This window comes from Megascapheus bottae, chromosome 31 (assembly GCF_031878675.1).
Source record: "Megascapheus bottae isolate mThoBot1 chromosome 31, mThoBot2.hap1, whole genome shotgun sequence".
Classification (NCBI taxonomy): domain Eukaryota; kingdom Metazoa; phylum Chordata; class Mammalia; order Rodentia; family Geomyidae; genus Megascapheus; species Megascapheus bottae.
In genome coordinates this window covers 109,633-129,743 of record NC_143539.1, presented here as the reverse complement: position 1 = coordinate 129,743, position 20,111 = coordinate 109,633, and the positions used below count along the sequence as shown (strand labels likewise).

The following is a 20,111-nucleotide window of genomic DNA, read 5'->3' as shown; positions in this document are numbered from 1 at the left end:
GCCTCCCGCGAGGACGCGATCAGCCCTGCCTGCCACGGAGCCTTGAAACAGCTCGGCACTTCCGGGCCTCCCGCGAGGACGCGATCAGCCTCGTCAGCCACGGAGCCTTGAAACAGCTCTGCACTTCCGGGCCTCTCGCGAGGACGCGATCAGCCCCGCCAGCCACGGAGCCTTGAAACAGCTCGGCACTTCCGGGCCTCTCGCGAGAACGCGATCCGCCCGCCAGCCACGGAGCCCTGGAAGAACTGTGCTAGCTTCCCTCACTCCAGCTTCCGGTCCCCCACTCTGGGTCACCCTTGTGCGGCGGTCAGCCCGGCCTGAGTGGCTGTCCACGGACAGGCCGGGATCCCGGTGCCAGCTGCTCTGCGGATCCCCTGCCAGCGCCCTTCCTGCGAACCTCGGCTGCGCCAGCCACCCGAACGAGTAGGTCCGGACGGCCGCTGCCTGGCCGCGGCCGCCGCGGGTGCCTCTGGGAGTTGTAGTTCGGACGGGCGCGCTGACGCACTTCTCGGCGGGCCCTTTGGCGCCATGGCGGGCGCGCGCCTGGTGAGTGCCGCTTTTAAAAGTGGCTCCAGCCCCGGCTGAGCATACCTTATCCTCTCACCCGCGAGCTTGGGAATGGCAGTCGCTCCTATTTGTCCCATGGCTGCGGAGCCGGGAGGAGTGCTGTCTGTGGTCCTGGACCAGGAACCCGAGGCGCCCGACGCGCAGCCAGGGTGGTGCGGGGCGGGGAGCGGACCGCATCGGGGCCGGGCCGGGCAGGGCCGGGCAGGGCCGGGCAGGGTCGGGCAGGGTCTGGGCCGGGCTGGGCGCGGGGATCCGGTCGGCGGAGCACCAATGCAGGGGACGGAGGCCGGGGAACCTCGGCGCTCCCTTAGTCCCCTTCCTGTCCCCTCCTGCTTTTGTTTTCTCAGAACTCTGCCCACGAGGAAGACGTACAGGGAACTATGGCCTTCAGGCTTTCGCCATCGTGGTCCAGTGTGAGTAGTAGTGACTCGCTTCTTACAGCCCCTAGGACGCAGCTGGTGGTGGAGCAACTGCGGTCTCTGAAATGCACCCATTTCCTGGAGCACCTCTATGAGGAGGGGGTTTGGCTGGGGCATGAGAGGCCCTGTTTAACGGAGAAATTGCCTGGATTTCCTAGGGAGTGTTTATGAAAGAAGCCAAATTGTAGGCGAGCGCTGATGGCTGACACCTGAAACCGTAGGTATTCAGGAGACTGAGATCTGAGGATCTTCCTTCAAAGCCAGCCCCGGCAGGAAAAGTCCATGAGACCCCTATCTCCAATTAACCATCAGAAAAACAGAAGTGGTGCTTTGCCTCAATGGGTAGAGCAATAGCATTAAGCTGAAGAGCTCAGTGACGGCGCCCAGGCTGAGAGTTCAAGCCCTACCACTGACAAAAAAGAAGAAGAAACCAAGTTGTGGGAAATTCTGAGGACTCTTAACTAGCCCTTTACTTACAGTAGGGGAAGCAAGGTGCTTCTGGCTCATACTTGTAATCCTAACTGCCCAGGAGGCTGAGATCTGAGGATCAGCATTCAAAGTCAGCCCAGGAAAAATGTGAGACCTTTTTTTTTTTTTAATGCCAGTCATGGGACTTGAACTCTAGCCTTGGGTGCTGTCCCTAGGTTCTTCAGCTCAACACTAGCACTCTACCACTTGAGCCATAGAACATTTTTTTGGTGGTTAATTGGAGATAAGAGTCTCATGGGCTTTCATGCCAGGGCCGGCTTTGAACTGTGATCCTTAAATCTCAGTCTCCTGAGTAGCTGGGATTACAGGCATGAGCCACAGTGCCCAGTAAGTGTAAGACTTCTGTTTCCAACTAACCACCAAAAGACCAGAAGTGAAGCTGTGGCGCAATTGGTCAAGTGCTATCCTTGAGCAAAATAAAACTCAAGGACAGACAAACTGACACCCAAAAGGGGCATTCACACCAATCTCAGAGTCAAAATCACCAAATCCAAGCCAGCCGAGGCTTGGATCAAACCCTGATTCTCAGAATCTCAGCCTCCTGAGTAGCTAGGATGACAGGTATAAGCCACCTGTGCTCTCAGAGGTGCCTGTCTACAAGTAAACCATGTTTAATAGGAGGTCTCCTTTGTCCTCACTGGGACCTGAATAGGTTTAGGCTTGAATTTATTCAGAATATCAAAAGGCAGATCTCAACTCAAGGGGAGACAGGTAGAATCCTTTCAGGTCCTCTGGGCCAGTCTTCTTTCTCTTCCTGTTACTATGGAGGAGGATCTGCCCTTGCTGAACAGGATCCTGTGGGTTTTAGGAACCCGTGACCTTTGAAGACATAGCACTGACTTTTACCCTGGAAGAGAGGGGACTGCTGGACATCTCACAGAAGTCCTTATACAGGGAAGTGATGCTGGAAAACTACAGAAACCTGGTCTCAGTGGGTAAGGCCACTCTAAATGTCAGTAAAGGTGTTTGCTTTGGCTGGGCGTGATGGTGCCTGCCTATAATCTTAATACTGAGGAGGTGGAGGCAAACGTTTCAGGCCAGCGTGGGCTACATTATGAGATCCTTTCTCAGGGGGGGGGGAAAAATCTGCTTTTTATCACCTTATATGATGCCTTGAAGTGTGTCTGCTTGGGTATGGGCTGCTGGGATGAGATTGGAAGTGTTAAGAGCTTGGGAATGAGTGCTCTTTGTATGGATAGGGAAGGACTCAGCTCCATGTGGCTACGAAGTTCCACCCGATCCTCATCTCAGGCTCTGCATACTGGAAGGGTAGGGGAAGGCTACAGTCAGGGCTGACTGCACCTGCAGTAGTGGATGCCATTGTCACTGTTCCAGAAGTTGTGGTAGCAGGGTCCAGCAGTTTACCAGTTCCATCAGAGATGCAGAGTCAGTCACCTCTGGTTATTTTGAGCCTTTTATCTTTTGGATAGTCATTGCATGGCTGTGGCTCCAAACTTCATGTCTGTGTTAAAGGTAGAAGCAAATGAGATCACATCCATAGCCGTCACATTTACCAAGAAAGCTGAAGTTATCCAGTAGGTCTCCTAATTAAGATCTTCCCTTGCATCTTGATGATCAGAACTGGCCCCACCTTCCTCAGCTTGCCATGGAGGTCAACAAATCCGACAAAAGGGATGGGTGTGGTAGATATCACTATACTGGGCCCCAGGTCTTATTAAGTTCCAGCAGAGGAGATAATGGGGATAGTGTATATTGTAGCAACATTCTGTTCAAGCACAGACTCTACAAGCCCTATCTCTTTTCATTTGAGCAGAACTTCATCTTTCCAAGCCACATGTGGTATCACAGTTAGAGAAAGCAGAAGACTGCTGGCCATTAGACAGAGAGACTCTCCAAGACACTTTTCCAGGTGAGAACCAGGCATATGGAAGTTCCCACAGGGTGTGAGCCAACTGGTATCTTAAAAAAGAGGTCAAATGCTGAGAGTGATGGCTCGTGCCTGTAATTCTAGTCACTCAGGAGGCTGAGATCTGAGGATTGAAGTTCAGAGCCAGCCTGGGCACTAAAGAACGTGAGACTTTTATCTCTAGTGAAATCGCTAGAAAAGAGGAAGTGGGTCTTAAAGGGTAGGGCGGTAGCCTTGAGCTGAAGAACTCAGAGACAGAGCATAGGCCCAGAGTTCAAGCCCCATGACCAACATGAAAAGAAAAAAAAAGTTAAATGTAAAAGAGTACAAATTGAATGTTTGGGTATGAATAAACTTCAAAGTTTCTTCTGGCCTCAGCCAAGTGATGTCAGGCTTGGTTGAAAGTGAGCCCAGGGCTGGGAAAGCGGCCTAGTGGTAGAGTGCTTGCCTAGTATGCATAAAGTCCCAGTTCCATTCCTCAGTACCACATACACAGACCAGCCTTGAGCAAAATAAGCTCAGGGATTGTCCCCAAGTTCAAGCTCCATGATTGGCAAAAAGAAAAAAGGGGCGGGAGTTTGGCCCAATGGTAGAGTGTTTGCCTAGCATTCATGAAGACCTGAATTCAATTCCTGGGTATCATACATAGGAAGTGATACTCTGGCTCAAGTGGCAGACCACTAGCCTTGAGAATGCCTAAGAACTGGAAAGAGAAATCGAACCCAGGTCTTCACTTACTGTGGAAGTAATTTTAACCAAAAACTTAAAGCAATCCTACGAAGATTCCTTAGAATTCTTTAGTTTGACTAACTTTCCCCTTTTTTTGTGGCGGGGTAGTTCTGGGGCTTGAATTCAGGATCTGGGCACTGTTCTTGAGCTTTCTCAAGGGTAGCATTCTACCATTTGAGCCACAGCACCACTTCTGACTTTTTCTATGTATGTGATACCAAGGAATCAAACCTGGGTCTTCATGTATGCGAGGCAAGCACTCTGCCACTAGTCCAAGCCCCGTCCCCTCTTAGACAATTCTTTTAGTCTCAGAGGCAAGTGGGCATTGAGAATGGAGACTATGAATGGAGTGCAGTTCTTTTGCACACAATATAATATAGCAGAGCACTGGTGGTTCATGCTATCATCCTAGCTACACAAGAGACTGAGATCTGAATCTGAGAATCAGTTCAAAGCCTGCCTGGGCAGAAAAGACTGTAAGACTTGTTATCCACAATTAGTCACCCAGAAAGGCTAAAAGTGGAGCTGGGCTCAGGTGATAAGAATGCTAACCTTGAGCCAAAAAAAAAAAAAAAAAAAGAAATATAATTCATCAAAGAAAAATGTTGTTATGCCTGGGAAGGTGGCTTAGTGGTAGAGTCCTTGCCTTGCATGCATGAAGCCCTGGGTTCATGCATCCTATACACAGAAAAAAGCTGGATATGGTACTGTGGCTAAAGAGGTAGAGTCCTAGCCTTGAGCAAAAGAAGCTCAGGACAGTGCCCAGGCCTTGAGTTTAAGCCCCAGGACTGGCAAAAAAAAAAAAAGGAAAGAAAAACAAAAACATGTGGTTAGTGTGACAGCTCAATTTAAGCTCACCTGAGAGTTCTTTAAGAAGAGTCTCACATAGGGTATTAACCTCAAAAGACATAGATGGAAGTCTTTTCCAGAAGTTTTTCAGTATCTGAGAACTCATATCAGTTAGTTTCAGAATGTTACTGTAGCCAGAAATGCTTTTGGACTAATTCAGTGTTATTTTGAAAGAAATTTCATATTAGATAAAATAATAGTAATAATAAATCTAGTGCTATTTAATTTAGAAACATCCCTACAGTCAAATCTGAGAACTCTGAAACCATGAGGATGTAATTTCTGGAAAAGATTTGGTACATAGTTCTTACCTGACATCACAGAAGTATTGCTCATTACACTTATTGGACAACCAGAAGTGCCAGGGAAACAATTAAAGGAGGGCCCTTGTGAACAGGAAGGGGAAACTCAGTAGGAGTCCTCATTGTGTACACCAGAGGACTCATAGGATCCTTTCAATGAAATCTGAAGGCAGATCCCACTTGAGCTCCCACCTTATTTGACTATTTAGAAAGATGATAAGAAAAAATGTCACTGATAATAAAAATGAAATTTGGGTCGGGAGTTTGGCCTAGTGGTAGAGTGCTTGCCTAGCATGCACAAAGACCCGGGTTCAATTCCTCGGCACCACATACATAGAAAAAAGCCAGAAGTGGTGCTGAGGCTCAAGTGGTAGAGCTCTAGCCTTGAGAAAGTCCAAGGACAGTGCTCAGGCCCTGAGCTCAAGCCCAGGACTGGCAATGAATAAATAAATAAATAATGAAATTTATTTTGGCTAGGAGTTTAGCCTAGTGGTAGAGTGCTTGCCTCATATGCACGAAGACCCAGGTTCGATTCCTTGGTACCACATATGTAGAAAAAAAGCCAGAAATGGTGCTGTGGCTCAAGTGGTAGAGTTCTTCTCTTGAGAAAGCCGAAGGAAAGTGCTCAGGTCCTGAGTTCAAGCTCCGAGATTTGAAAAAAAAAAAAATTTCCTTTTTTCTACCTGATATTTAGAATGTAAACTCTAAATATATTAATATGGTAAAGCAAGTTTCAGCCGCTCTAGTTTGTTATATTATCTTCTTTCAGTTTTGTACCTTGCCAGGTTGTTTTGTTTTGATTGCCCATCTTGGGGTTTAAACTCAGGCCTGAGGGGCCAGGAGTTAGGCCTAGTGGTAGAGTGCTTGCCTAGCATGTACAAAGACCCAAGTTGGATTCCTCAGTACCACGTACATAGTAAAAACCAGAAATGGTGCTGTGGTTCAAGTGGTAGAGCTCTAGCCTTGAGAAAACCCAGGGACAGTGCTCAGGCCCTGAGTTCAAGCCCCAGGACTGGCAAAAAAAAAAAAAAAAAAAAAAAAAACCCTCAAGCCTGGGCTCTCCCCCTGAGCTCTTCTTTGCTTAAGGCTAGCAACTTCACCACTTGAGCTAGCCCCCATCCAGCTTTTACTAAAAGAGTTCCCAGACTCCTGCCCCTGCTGGCTTCAAACTGCGGTCCTCAGATCTTAACCTCCTATGTAGCTTGGATTACAGGAGCAAGCTACTAGCATTCAGAGGCCAGTCCTGGACTTGAGCTAAAGGCCTGAACTCTGTCCTTGGACTTTCTCATGGCTAGAGCTCTACCACGTGAGCCTCAGCACCACTTCTGGCTTTTTTCTATGTATGTGGTACTGAGGAATTGAACCCAGGTTTTCGTGCATGCTAGGCAAGCACTCTACCATTAGGCCAAACTCCTGGCCCCAAAGATGTATCTTTAAAGAAGAAACTTTAAAGGGGTAATGGGTAAGGGATGGTAGTGAGGATCTTGAGGTAGATGACACATACTGTAGAGAACTCTAAAGGGTTCCCATTCTTCCATAACTATCAGGCAGAAGTCAAACTAGTGAGTGATAGCAGGATTTCTTGATCTTGTTTTTTCATTTTATTTATTTATTTATTTTTGCCAGTTCTGGGCCTTGAGCTCAGAGTCTGAGCACTGTCCTTGGGTTTTCTCAAGGCTAGAGCTCTACCACCTGAGCCACAGCATCACTTCTGGCTTTTTCTGTGTATGTGGTACAGAGGAATCCAATCCCTGTTGATCTTTTATTAAAGACATTATATTCTTTGTCACCTTCTCTTTTCTTTCTAGGGTCTAGGCATATTTTGTTCTTATCGTGAGAGCCCTTTCTGTCATTCAGAGTATATATAATAAAGCCTTACTTAGAATACCTTATCTGTTAAGAAGGAAAACAAATGAAGTAAGCTTTCTGGAGTTAAGAGAGATTTCTGCCAAAATCCTGCAGCAAAAGGAAAAGTGATTTAATGTGTGTAATCACTGATAAACTTGTGAAAATATTTAAATATAAGCAGAACATAGAAATGGGAGGGAGAGGGGCCAGGAGTTTGGCCTAGTGGTTAAAGTGCTTGCCTAGCAAGCATGAAGACCCGGGTTCGATTCCTCGGTACCATATACATAGATAAAAGCCAGAAGTGGTGCTGAGGCTCAAGAGGTAGAGCTCTAGCCTTGAGAAAGTCCAAGGACAGTGCTCAGGCCCTGAGCTCAAGCCCAGGACTGGCAAAAAAAAAAAAAAAAAAAGAAATGGGAGGGAGATTTTCTTCTATGTGTTCCTTCTGTACTTTTGAATTTCATTTACTTCTTACTTTTTTTTTTTTTTATGTGAGTCATAGGGCTTGAACTCGGCGTTGGGGTTGTCCCTGAGCTCTTCAGCTCAAGGCTACCACCCTACCCCTTGAGCCAGGCCCGACTTCCCAAGAGTCTCAGGTCAAAGCCCAGATTGGTTTTGAACCTTGATCCTCAGATCTCAGCCCCCTGAGTAGCTCGGATTACAGGCATGAGCCACCATGCCCAGCTTCACAGCAAATGTTTCTGTGTACGTGGTACCAAAGAATCAAACCAGGGCTTTCTAAATGATACGCAAGCACTTTACCACTATGCCACGTTCCTGGCCCCCGAAAGGTTTTTTTTGGGGGCGGGGGGTTGCCAGCCCTGAGGCTTGAACTTAGGGTCTGAGCACTGTCCTTGGACTTTCTCAAGGCTAGAGCTCTACCGCTTTTTCTATGTATATGGTATGGAGGAATCGAACCCAGGTCTGCATGCATGCTAGGCAAACACTTACTGCTAGGTCAAACTCCCAGCTGAAAGTTTATTTTTATGTTAGCTTTTAGAGTGGCTCTTCATGGAGGATACTCATGTAAAACCCTTTTGCTCCCCTGCTGTTTCTTTGCTTCCTGATTCAGCTTGTGCCACAGCTGTGTGATGATGCTAAGCAGAAGAATGCGCACGTAGTGCACTGTCCCAGGGACGGTGTAAAGCCTCCTACCTTGGCCCCCCACAGAGGATTAGAATTAATGTTCCATTGGGAACTCAAAACCGCAACAAATGATTCCTTGGACCTTCTGCCACATAGTTTATTTGAAAAGTTTACATTTTCCCCATAAAATTTTTCTGGAAGTTAGGTTGTTGAGAAATGTACAGTTTTTTTAAAGATGCCAAAATTACAAAAATGTACATATATGATTAGTAAATGAGGCTATAAGAACTCTGTAACATTAGCAAAATTAATAAAAAAATAAGAATCAACTGTTTGGGCCGGGAGTTTGGCCTAGTGGTTAAAGTGCTTGCCGAGCATGCACGAAGACCCAGGTTCAATTCCTCCATACCACATACATAGAAAAAGCCAGAAATGGTGCTGAGGCTCAAGCGGTAGAGCTCTAGCCTTGAGAAAGTCCAAGGACAGTGCTCAGGCCCTGAGCTCAAGCCCAGGACTGGCAAAAAAAAAAAAAAAAAAAAAAAAGAAGAAGAAGCTCAGGGACAGAGCCCGGACTCTGAGTTCCAGTCCCAGAACTGGCAATAATAATAAAGATTCCGCCAATTTTAATCTACATTTTCCTGGGGAGTAATGATTTTGAGCATTTTTCCTGTGCTTGTTGCTCTTTTTTGAACAGAATGTTCTGGGGCTATGCTAGTACCTCAGTTGGGTCTTCCTGCTGAGAATCCAGTGATGAAGATTGAAATGGTTGAAGTTCTTACTCTGAACCAAGAAGTGGCTGGTCCCCGGAACGCTCAGATTCATGCCCTCTATACTGAAAATGGAGGCCAGAACCCAGTCCCACAGCTGGGCAGACATCCATCTGACACCGAAACCCTTCGCCAGAAATTTCGACACTACCAGTACGAGCAGTCTCCTGGGCCTCAAAAGGCCATTGCTGAGCTTCGTGAGCTGTGTCACCAATGGTTACAGCCTGAGCTGCACTCCAAGGAACAGATCGTGGAGATGCTGGTGCTGGAGCAATTCCTGAGTAGTCTGCCTGCACAGATGCACTTGTGGGTGAAGTCACAGCATCCAAAGGACTGCCAGGCAGCGGTGGCCCTGGTGGAAGGTATGGCCGCAGCATCCAAGGGGGAGGAAGCTGAGTGTGGGGGAGAGCGAGGTGAGGGGCATCCTGGGGGAGCTTGTTGGAAAATTGAGGTCTATTTCAGGGAAACCCTTCCACATGTTAGTAGTTCACCTTCTGGAAATCTGAAGTGAGGCCTGGGGCTTGAGCTCAGGGCTTGAGCACTGTCCAAGGCTAGTGCTCTACTACTTGAGCCACAGCACCACTTCTGGCTTTTTCATTATATGTGGTACTGAGGAATCGAACCCAGGGCTTCGTGCATGTTAGGCAAGCACTCTGCCACTAGGCCATGCTCCCAGCCTCCAGCACTGAATTCTTGAAGGACCTTTCTGAAGGCTTTTATACAAGCTTTCTTTTTTTATATATATATATATTTTTTATTGTAATTAATAAAAGGGTTACATGATATTTGCCAGATAGTAGGTGCATTAATTCACTTACATTGATACCCTTTCATAACAAGCTTTCTTTTTATCATGTCACACACATTGGTCTTCATGGCCTCTGTAGGATGGGGTAGCTGAGGTGGAACTTAGAGTTAAGGTTTGCTGAGCCTATGGTCCTGCAGGGAAGATGGGGTGTGGCGCAACACGTTATACTACAGATGGAGACCAAAGGTCAGCCTGCTATTGATGAAGGCTGTTTATGTAGCTGATAGCTGATGTGACCTACACCTGGACCAGTAAAGAAAAGAGGCAGGACAGGGAATACCTAGCAGAGGGAGCACTGCCTCTGAGGGGCAAGGTGGAAATGGCCACAGTATAACATGCAGAAATTGAGAAGTGGCTCTGGGTACATATGAACAGAGTGAAGCCTGTTCTTAAGGTCCTTTTTTTTTTTTTTTTTTTCCAATCCCGGGCCTGGGCACTGTCCTTGGGCTTTCTCAAGGCTAGAACTCTACCACTTGAACCACAGCACCTCTTCTGGCTTTTTTCTACATATGTGGTACCAAGGGATTGAACCCAGGTCTTCATGCATGCTAGGCAAACTCTACCACTAAGCCAAACTCCTGGCCCTCCTTGAGTGATCTTTTATTTACTTATTTAGCCATTTGTACTTGAACTCAAGCATAGGCACTGCCTTGGAGCTTTTGTGCTCAAAGACTTGAGCCACAGCTCCACTTCTGGCTTTTTTGGTGGGTTAATTGAAGACAAGACTTTTCTGGCTGGACTGCCCTTGAGCTGCAGTCTCAGGCCTCAGCCACTAGGAGGCACTAGCACCACAGGCCTGAGCACCCTGTGCCTGGACCTTTTCTTTTTTTGAATGAGTAGGTTTACTCCATTGTCCCAAGTTCCTGGGTGGAACTATTCCTCATGCTTCCGTATCCTGCGTAGTGATAGAACTACAGGTGTGTACCACCATACCTGGACTTCTTGTAGAAATCTGAATGTTTACCTGAAGGATGGGGCGCTTTGTGCTCAAACAGTTCATCTCCCGAGTTCTAGGAGTTAAGTAGCCCGGTCTCACTGGAACCTTAGAGACTTCCCTAGGCTGGTGGCCGGTGAAGGACAGGAGCCAGCACTCTGTCCACTCCAGGCCTGCTGCATGCCCACAGAAAGGTACAACTTGAGCAGGAGTGACAGTGCATTTGTTTTTATGAATTTTGAAATTTTTTTTGCCAGTCCTAGGCTTGCGCTCAGGGCTTGAGCACTGTCCTTGGTTTTCTCAAGGACAGATCCTTACCACTTGAGCCACAGCACCACTTCTGGCTTTTTCTGTGTATATGGTACCAAGGAATCAAACCCAGGTCTGTGTGCATGCTAGGCAAGCATTCTACCACTAGGCCAAACTCCTGGCCTCGTGAATCTTGAATTCTTTGTTAGGCTGAACTTGAGAGCATGAATGCCTTTTTATTGCTCACCATCATGCCACATTTATGGTATCTAGAGGGTATTTCTAGAACAAACAGCTGACTGACTGACTGATTGACATTTGTGCTTAAGGAAGGAGAAATAACCTAGAAGGTACACTGTTACATTTCATGAAGTAGGTGTAGTTATCTTTCTCATGCTGTGACAAAAATACCTGGTAGAGAGCCAAGTGGTAGAGTATCAGCTAAGTAAACTGATGAGCAAGTGTATTTGGTCCATGCAGGGTGACATAGTTAGGCCCATATGGGTACAAGCATTGGGAGGAAAAAGTAGACATGGGCTCTCAGCAGGATAGGTTCACAGGCATGCACAACCCATCCCTCTCCCAAGCATGTCCTTCCGTGTCTCTTCTAGCACTCCTCGCCTGTTCTTCTGAGCCCACTGATCCACAGAAGATGGAAAAGAAGGATGTGGCCATCTTGCCAGTGGAGGTGCTGCCTGAGGTAAAAAACAACCTCACCCTTGTTCCTCTGAGTACAACAGTCTGTGTGTACATAGTGTGTGAGGCTGTACGCAGCACACCTTGTGACCTCACCCTTGTTTCTCTGGGTACAGCAGTCTGTGTGTATAGTATGTGAGGCTGTATGCAGCACACGGTACAGATGTTGTCCCTAAGATATTTTTCTGTGCCAAGCCTTGCAGAAGCATCCTACGGATGGGGCCACTCTGATTTTTTAGCTCTTCAGACTGAGCTGGGCTCTGAAGTGTGAAAGGCTGCCCCGCCTCCGCTGTGATGTTATTGAGGGCCTAGAAAGGGCATCATAACCTGGAATTGAGGCTACATAGCAAAAGCCTAGGGACCAATAGCTGGCAGAGAAATAAACAGAACAACCACAGACAGATGGTAGAGAGTGCATTGTGCCCCAACTGGAGGAACAGAGCCCTCATCCCTCAAAAATCACTTACTTGGGTCATGAATGAAGTAGAACCTGGGGTTTTAATGTGAAGGAAACAGGATTGGCTCTATTGAAGTGGCAGTGTAGATGTGACATTTGTCAGTGATGTTGGTGCTGTAAAGTGGCGCGCTCAGGTGACCAATAGTGCAGGCTAGTCTTCAGATAAGGCTGCATCTCTGTGCTCCAGGGACTGAGGCAGAAACTCAAGGCCTGGATTCTGTCCCTGAGCTTCTTTTGCTCAAGGCTAACACTCTACCACTTAAGCCATAGCACCACTTCTGGCTTTTGCTGTGTATGTGGTACTGAGGAATGGAATCTAGGACTTCATGCATGCTAAGCAAGCACTCTACCACTAAGCCACACTCCCAGCCCCATTATATTCAGTCTTGAGGAATGGGGTGTGTGTGGATGTGTGTCTCAGCTGCACCCAAAACACTAGTAAACACTGTAAACCTGGGTAAATGTTCCACCCCAACTCAGACTAGATAAAAGGCTTAGTCCTCGTTATTGATTCTTCCACAAAATCAAGAGCTGTTCCCAGGAGCAGGCTCTCCTGGGGTATTGGATACAAGTGTGGGTATTATATGTCAGCTTGGCTATTATGCTCAAATCATTGTGAACCAGGAGTTCTGTTTCCCAGCTCAACCTCCACACTCTGGTTTTTGAGAAAGACTCAGTGGATCTTTCATGAGGAAGCTAAATTTGGCTCTCTGAGCACATCCCCAAAGCAGAGAAATCCCTGGCACAGTGAACTGCTGTGGCATGCTAGAAGCCTTTCTATGTCCCCTTTGACAAATCCCCAACATGCATGTAACATTACAGGAGCCAGTGACTTTCCAGGACGTGTCTGTGGACTTCAGCCAGGAGGAGTGGGTACTGCTGGGCCCAAAGCAGAGGACTGAGTACCGTGACGTGATGCTGGAGACCTTGGGGAATCTGGTCTCCATAGGTAAGGCCCTGCCTGCCAAGGGAATACTGGGGGCCCCATGTTAAGGCACTCACCTTCTTGCTGCCCAGGGCTTGGCCTGGCTGTACCTACCTTGGCTCTGTTCAGAACCATTAACTGAACCTAAACTGAACCTAGAGGAGCTTTGGATGAACAGAGACAGGCTTGGTCTGATTCGCCTTAGGGAACTAGGGAATGAGAACAGGAGCAAAAAGAGCTCATTCTGAGAATGTTTTCTAGTCACTAAATTGGTTGTTTTATTGATCATCTCTGTCTTTAAATTGATTTTTCCCTTCTTTGCAGCTTCATGCTTTTTCACATGCCCTCCCCAGGTTCATTACCTGTATTGAAACAAAGAAGGCCCCCTACCTATTAAGTAATAAGTATGCCTATCCTGGCACTTTCTGTAGAATCGACACCTTTCTGGTTTCTTTCAGGGTGGGAGACTACATTGGGAAGCCAAGAGTTAACTTCAGATTCTGCCATTCCTGTAGAAGAAGCAGTTCATGACCTAAAAGTGAAAACGTTTTCAAACTATAGTACCCCCTCTTCTTTCCCAGAAGATGTTGTACAAGGCAAGGCCCAAGAAGTCCCAGACACAGTTATAAAACACGTGGAGGTCATCCAGGAACACGGCCTCTCCCAGAAGCAGCTCACTGAAAGCCCAAAGTCCCAGGCAGGCACTCGTCGCCACAGGAGTCGGGGTTCGCACCAAGAAGGTCCCTCCAAAAAGTGCTTGCGCAAGCGTATCCTGCAGGGGAGGAACACAGAGGGTGGCCCGCGTGTGAAGACCCACCGGAAGGACTGTGATGTGGGGAAAGCCAAGGGGAGCAGCAGGTGTGTGACCCGAGGTTCCCACTTGAGAATCCCACGAAAGGGCTCTAAAGGAAGAAAGGCCAAGGAAAGCAGTGGTTTTCGGAAAAAATTATGCCTTGCGGCTCAGCAGATCACTTTTATAAGAATTCACAAAGGGAGCCAAATCTGCCAATGCAGCGAATGTGGTAAAATGTTCCGGAACCCAAGATACTTTTCTGTCCATAAGAAGATCCACACAGGAGAAAGGCCCTATGTGTGTCAAGACTGTGGGAAAGCGTTCGTGCAGAGCTCTTCCCTCACACAGCATCAGAGAGTCCATAGTGGGGAGAGACCCTTTGAGTGTCACGAGTGTGGGAGGACATTCAATGACCGCTCAGCCATCTCCCAGCACCTGAGGACTCACACTGGAGCCAAGCCCTACCCGTGCCAGCATTGTGGGAAAGCCTTCCGCCAGAGCTCCCATCTCGTCAGGCACCAGAGGACCCACACTGGAGAGCGGCCCTATGTGTGTACCAAGTGTGGAAAGGCCTTCAACCAGAGCTCACATCTCATCGGGCATCAGAAAACACACCGTGGGAACAAGTACAGGAAGAAGTAGCCCAATTCATATCCCCAAGCCTCCTGATTGCTGGGATGCCTTGGTACTCGTGTCAGAAGCCTAGATAAGCCAAAGGAATGAGGGAGCAGGAAGTTGCTAATGAATTTTTTAGCTTTTTTTGTTATTGGTCATGGGGCTTGAACTCAGGGCCTGAGTGCTGTCCCAGAGCTCCTTTTGCTCAAGGATAGCACTCTATCTACCACTTTGAGCCACAGGACCACTTATGATTTCTGAGTGGATAATTGGAGATGAGTCTCATGGGGACTTTTCTGCCTGAACTGACTTCAAACTGAAATCCTCAGATGTCAGCCTCCGGGACTAGCTAGGATTATAGGCATGAGCCAACAGCACCTCGCTGTTTATAAGTTTTTTTAAGCCAAAGCCAGTGACTGCTAGTGGCTCACTCCTGTAATCCTAACTACTCAGGAGACTAAGATCTGAGGATCACAGCCAGCCTGGCCATGGAAGTCAGTGAGACTCTTAAAGTTTTTTACGCCAGGTACCATAATCTATGCACTTACAGTTACATCCAGGGTAAAGTGTTTACATATTTGGACATGATGACAAGAGAATGTGAACAAATAAAGCTTATGTTTCTATGTCGAATTTCTGATTCCTGCTTACTATTTCTAATGACTAGATATTTAAAATGAGCCACATACAACAAGAGGAAATTTTTAGATGTAGCAAATCTGTACAAGGCCATAGCACCTTGGATTCAAATGAACTAGCAGGTTCTCATTTATCATCCCAGTAGGATTAGTGTGGAGACAGGAGCCCTGTGGGACCCACTGGAAACTGGGAGGGCTGGAAACGCCTGAGGAGCACAAGCGTCTCCGGAGGTGCTCGTTTGCTTTGTTCTCATTCTTCCCAGTGGGCTCACTGGAGGACTTTCACCCACCAAGGAGGTGAACAGTCGCTGTTAGCACTAGCCTCTAGTGGAGACCTGCTTTTGACTGAGACCCTCCTGGCCTCTGAACGTGTGCAATGTCGCCACCCACAACCCGGGAGGGCACAGTGGTACCAGAGCCAAAAGGATGAGAAATGACAGGGATAGCAGGGACCAGGGCTTCAGGGTTTCCCCTGAGAAGCTGTTTACTCGGTTTAGTATAGGGAAGGTTGTCATGGGTACAAGCAGAAATCAAGGCATCAATATTGGTGTTGTAAAGACAACACAGTTTGTGTGAATAATTGCTTCCCTTATTGTCTGGGGAACAAAGACTGCAACCCAGGCACAATTCAAACATGTTCTACTTTATCTGTCTTGGTCCAGCTCTTAGCTCTTCCACATTGTCTGCCCAGGCGGCCTTCCAGACTCAACCCTTTCCAGAGCTGGCCCTTCCCAGGGCTGCCATTTCTCAGTGTTCTGAGTACTGACCAGGTGGTTGTCCAACCTCTGAACCCTCTAGGTCTCACGGCTCAGCTTCAGAGCTCCCTACAGTGTGACCCATTCTAGAGCTATCACCTCAGGACTCCACCTTTGTTCTTCCAAGGAAACACTGTAGGGGAGTGGGTAGAGTCTGTGGGTTCAGTCCCCAAACCATAATAAGCACCTCCTACTCCACACCCCAAATAGCAAATGGTGACTGAAGGGGACTCTGCATGGCCTCTTCTCAAAGCCAGAGTAGATGCCCTGAGGCCAAGTGCCCAGAAAACAACAGGAGCACCAGGGCCCTGTGGCTTTTCACCTCCATCTGGGGGCTGTGGTGGCCACAGGACGTTTCTGCAACCTGATGGTTGTGTAGGCTTCCTTGTGATGACACTTGGGGGACCTGATCCAAGACGTGTTGGCCAAGAAGTAACTCCATGCTGTCTCCTCTCAAGAATGAAAGAAAGGGGCCAGGAGTGTGGCCTAGTGGTAGAGTGCTTGCCTAGCATGCAGGAAGACCCGGGTTTGATTCCTCCGTACTACATACATTACAAGCCCCTGACACAAAACAACAAAAACCAATCTTATATTCTCAATGTTGTAGATACCAGACATCCAGAAACATTAACCAAGATGAAATTACTAGTCCAATGAGTTTCTTTTATTTTTCAGACTCCTGCCAGTACATTTGTGAGCCCAAGTTGGTCATGGCGTTTGGACTCTGGGTCTGGACGCTGTCTCTGAGCTCTTCATCTCAAGGCTACCACCCTACTCCTTGAGCCACAGCCCCACTTCCGGTTTTCTGGTGGTGAGCTGGAGATAGAGTCTCATGGTCTTTAGTGTCTGGGCTAGCTTTGAACTGTGGTCCTCAGATCTCAGCCTCCTGAATAGCTAAGATTACACATGTGAGCCACCACACCAGGCTATTGTGAACCTACTTCTTGTATATCAGAGAACACAGGGTGGAGAAAAGCCCTTGAGTGTTAATGTGGGAATTCTTTCCGTCAGAGTGATGACCTGGTTATATATCAGGTGACTAATACTGGAAAGAAGCCCTGTGAATGTAACCTGTGTGGGAAATTGTTCACCCAGAGTTTCAAACATAGTAGGCCTCAGCAAACTCACACTGGAGAAAAACCAAATAAGTGTCACAGCTGTGGGAAGCCTTTCAGGTAGAACACTAACCTTATTGAACATCAGAAGTCCTACTGGAGAGAAATCCTATAAATGTGTACACTGTCTTCTTCCCACATTTTGACTATGATCACACATAAAAGGACGCATGCTCATGAATCCTTGTGAATGTAGCCAATGTGGAAAGTGCTTCATTCAGCGTGTTCCACTCAGTGGCACTGGCAAATCCCACCAGGGAGAAGACATCTGCCTGTATTCATGGCAGTCAGGCCTTCACAGGCATCAGAGAACTCATACTGGACCGTCTTCACCGAGAGGTCCCACTCCCTCAAGAATTCCACGTCCACATCAACGTAATGACCATGGGAACACTTTCAGTGGTGATCTCAGCTCAGAGTGCAGCAGCAGACAGGAGCCCGAAGGAAACCACATGGGGAAAGTCATTGTGGAAAGGCTTTCAGCCAAAAGATGTCCCTCAGTGTGCACAGAGGAAACACAAAGTTCATCAGATGCCCAGTTAACACATTCTGAAAGTGAGTCAGAAGAGACTTTTGGAGCTACTGGGGTTTAAACTCAGAGCATTATGTGTGAGGCAGGTGCTTTTCCACTTGAGCTATATCTCAAGATTTTTTGTGCTATACTTTCCTTTTGGGAAGGGTCTTTTGTTGGTGCTCATGGATGAACTCAAACTGTGCTCTTCCTACCAGTAACTTCCACATAAGCAGGAACCACAGATTGCACCATCCATATTTGATTTCCTGCTTAAGATGGGGTCTTGCTAACGTTTCCCAGGTTGTCCTTGAGACTGTCATCCCATTCCCCACCGCCTGAGTTGTGGACAATACACATTACACCACTAGGCTACGCTGGAAGGTATTTTTAATGGAGCTTTGAATGCTTAAACTAAGAAAAACTTGTACACATAAAAAAAAAATTGGGGGCTGGGAGTTTGACCTAGTGGTAGAATGCTTGCCTCACATGCAGGAAGACCTGGGTTCCATTCCTTGGAACCACATACATAGAAAAAGGTGGAAATGCTTGGAGCCCTACTCAGGAGGATGAAATCTGAGGATCTCAGTTCTAAGTTACCCTGGGCACTAAATAAAGTCCATCAGACTCTTTTTTTTTTTTTTTTTTGCCAGTCCAGGGCTTGAGCTCAGGGTCTGAGCACTGTCCTTGGACTTTCTCAAGGCTAGAGCTCTACCCCTTGAGCCTCAGCACCACTTCTGGCTTTTTTCTATGTATGTGGTACCAAGGAATCGAACCCGGGTCTTCATGCATGCTAGGCAAGCACTTTAACCACTAGGCCAAACTCCCGGCCCCTCCATCAGACTCTTATTTCCAATAAACCATCAGAAAACCAGAAATGGTGCTGTGGCTTAAGGGGTAGGGTGGTAGCCTTGAGCTGAAGAGCTCAGGAATAGTGCCCAGGCCCAGAGTTCAAGCCCTATGACCAATACACACACACACACACCAAAAAAAAAAAAAAAAAAAAAAAAAAAGAAAGAAAGGAAAAGAAAAGAAGGAAGGAAGGGAGGAAGGAAGAAGCTGGACATGGGGTGGGAGTTCGATTCCTCAATACCACATCCATAGAAAAAAAAAAAAAAAGCCAGGGCCGGGAGTTTGGCCTAGTGGTTAAAGTGCTTGCCTAGCATGCATGAAGACCCAGGTTCGATTCCGCAGTACCACATACATAGAAAAAAGCCGGAAGTGGTGCTGAGGCTCAAGTGGTAGAGTGCTAGCCTTGAGAAAGTCCAAGGACAGTGCTCAGACCCTGAGCTCAAGCCCAGGACTGGCAAAAAAAAAAAAAAAAAAAAAAAAAAAAAGCAAAAAAAAGCTGGAAGTGGTGCTGAGGCTCAAGTGCTAGCCTTGAGAAAGTTCAAGGACAGTGCCCAGCCCTGAGTTCAAGCCAGGACTGGCAAAAAAAAAAAAAAAAGTTGGTACTGAGTGATAAAATGTAAAAAGGCATGGCTGGCACTGGTGGCTCACGCCTGTCATCCTAGCTACTCCGGAAGCTGAGATCTGAGGATCCCGGTTCAAAGGCAGCCTGGGCATGAAAGTCTGTTAAGACTCCTTTACCCAATTAACAACCAGAAAACTTAAAGTGGTGCTGTGGCTCAAAGGGGTAGTGCACTAGCCTTGAGATGAAGAGCCAAGGATAGTACCTGGGTCCAGAGTGCAGGCCTTGCAACCACAACAACAACAACCAATGGGCAGAAGTGTAGAACTGAGCCAGGTGCCAGTGGATCAAACCTGTAATCCTAGCTACTCAAGAGGCTGAGATCTGAGGATCACGGTTTGAAGCCAGCCTGGGCAGGAAAGTCTATGAGGCTCTTATTTCCAATTAATGACAACAAGCTGGACATGGCACTGTGGCTCGAGTGGTAGAGTACCCAAGTCCTAGTTTTGAGCAAGAAGAACTTGGAGACAGTGCCCAGGCCCACAGTTCAAGCCTCCAGACACAGACATACACACACACACATCAGGACTGTCCCCCTCCACACACACACACACACACACACACACACACACACACACACACACACACACAATCGCACTGTCCTCTTTCCCGTGTGTTAACAGTGGACAGTCCTCATTTTCCCCACCCAGACCCTGTGATGATTATTGACGGCATTCACGCAGCCCTGGGCTCATTCCTGGGTTCCACGTGCACAGAAAAGGCTGGAAGTAGCGCTGTGGCTCAAGTGGTCCGGCGCCGGCCTTGAGCGAAGGGGACGCCAGGAAACCGAGTGGCGCTGTGGCTCGAGTGGCGGAGCGGTGGCCTGGAGCTGAAGAGCCGGGCCGGGGCTGGTGAGCCGCTGCTGAGTCTCGGGAGACACCCGCAAGCCTCGCCTTCCCCGTCCAGGCCGCAGGCGCTGAGGGAGCCTCAACTGCTGGGGGAGCCGGGCGGGGGGGGGGCGCGGGGAGCGCGGGCCCAGGCTTCCCAGCCCGTCAGTCACGGGAATTCACTCCAGCACCACGAGCTGACGGGCAGCGGCGGCCCGGGCCTGAGGCCGAGGCCGAGCCCAGGGCCCGAGGCGGGGAGCAGCGCCCCGGCCGCGTGCACCCACTCTGGCCGAGGAGCGCCCGCCAGCCGGGCTCGGCCTGCAGCCCGACGTTCCCATTGGCTGAAGGGCCGGCGAGCGGTAGCTCCCATTGGCTGCGGGACAGCAGTCTCCCATTG

General features: G+C 48.1%; 1 protein-coding gene across 5 annotated transcripts; it reads left to right on the top strand.

Annotated features, from left to right (window-relative positions):
* The first annotated feature begins 316 nt into the window (after positions 1–316).
* Positions 317–15,030, top strand: Znf274 (zinc finger protein 274). Of its 5 annotated transcripts, none has more exons than XM_090322014.1 (8): positions 317–546; positions 915–980; positions 2,284–2,410; positions 3,250–3,345; positions 8,848–9,282; positions 11,523–11,611; positions 12,887–13,013; positions 13,574–15,030. In XM_090322014.1, the coding sequence occupies exons 1-8, from the start codon at positions 529–531 to the stop codon at positions 14,422–14,424; spliced, it is 1,809 nt and encodes a 602-aa protein (XP_090178140.1). In that variant the 5' UTR covers positions 317–528; the 3' UTR covers positions 14,425–15,030. The 5 variants fall into 5 exon arrangements, with proteins under 5 accessions (XP_090178140.1, XP_090178139.1, XP_090178138.1 ...); XM_090322013.1 differs by having other exon boundaries at positions 13,571–15,030; XM_090322012.1 differs by having other exon boundaries at positions 13,448–15,030.
* Positions 15,031–20,111: the final 5,081 nt, after the last annotated feature.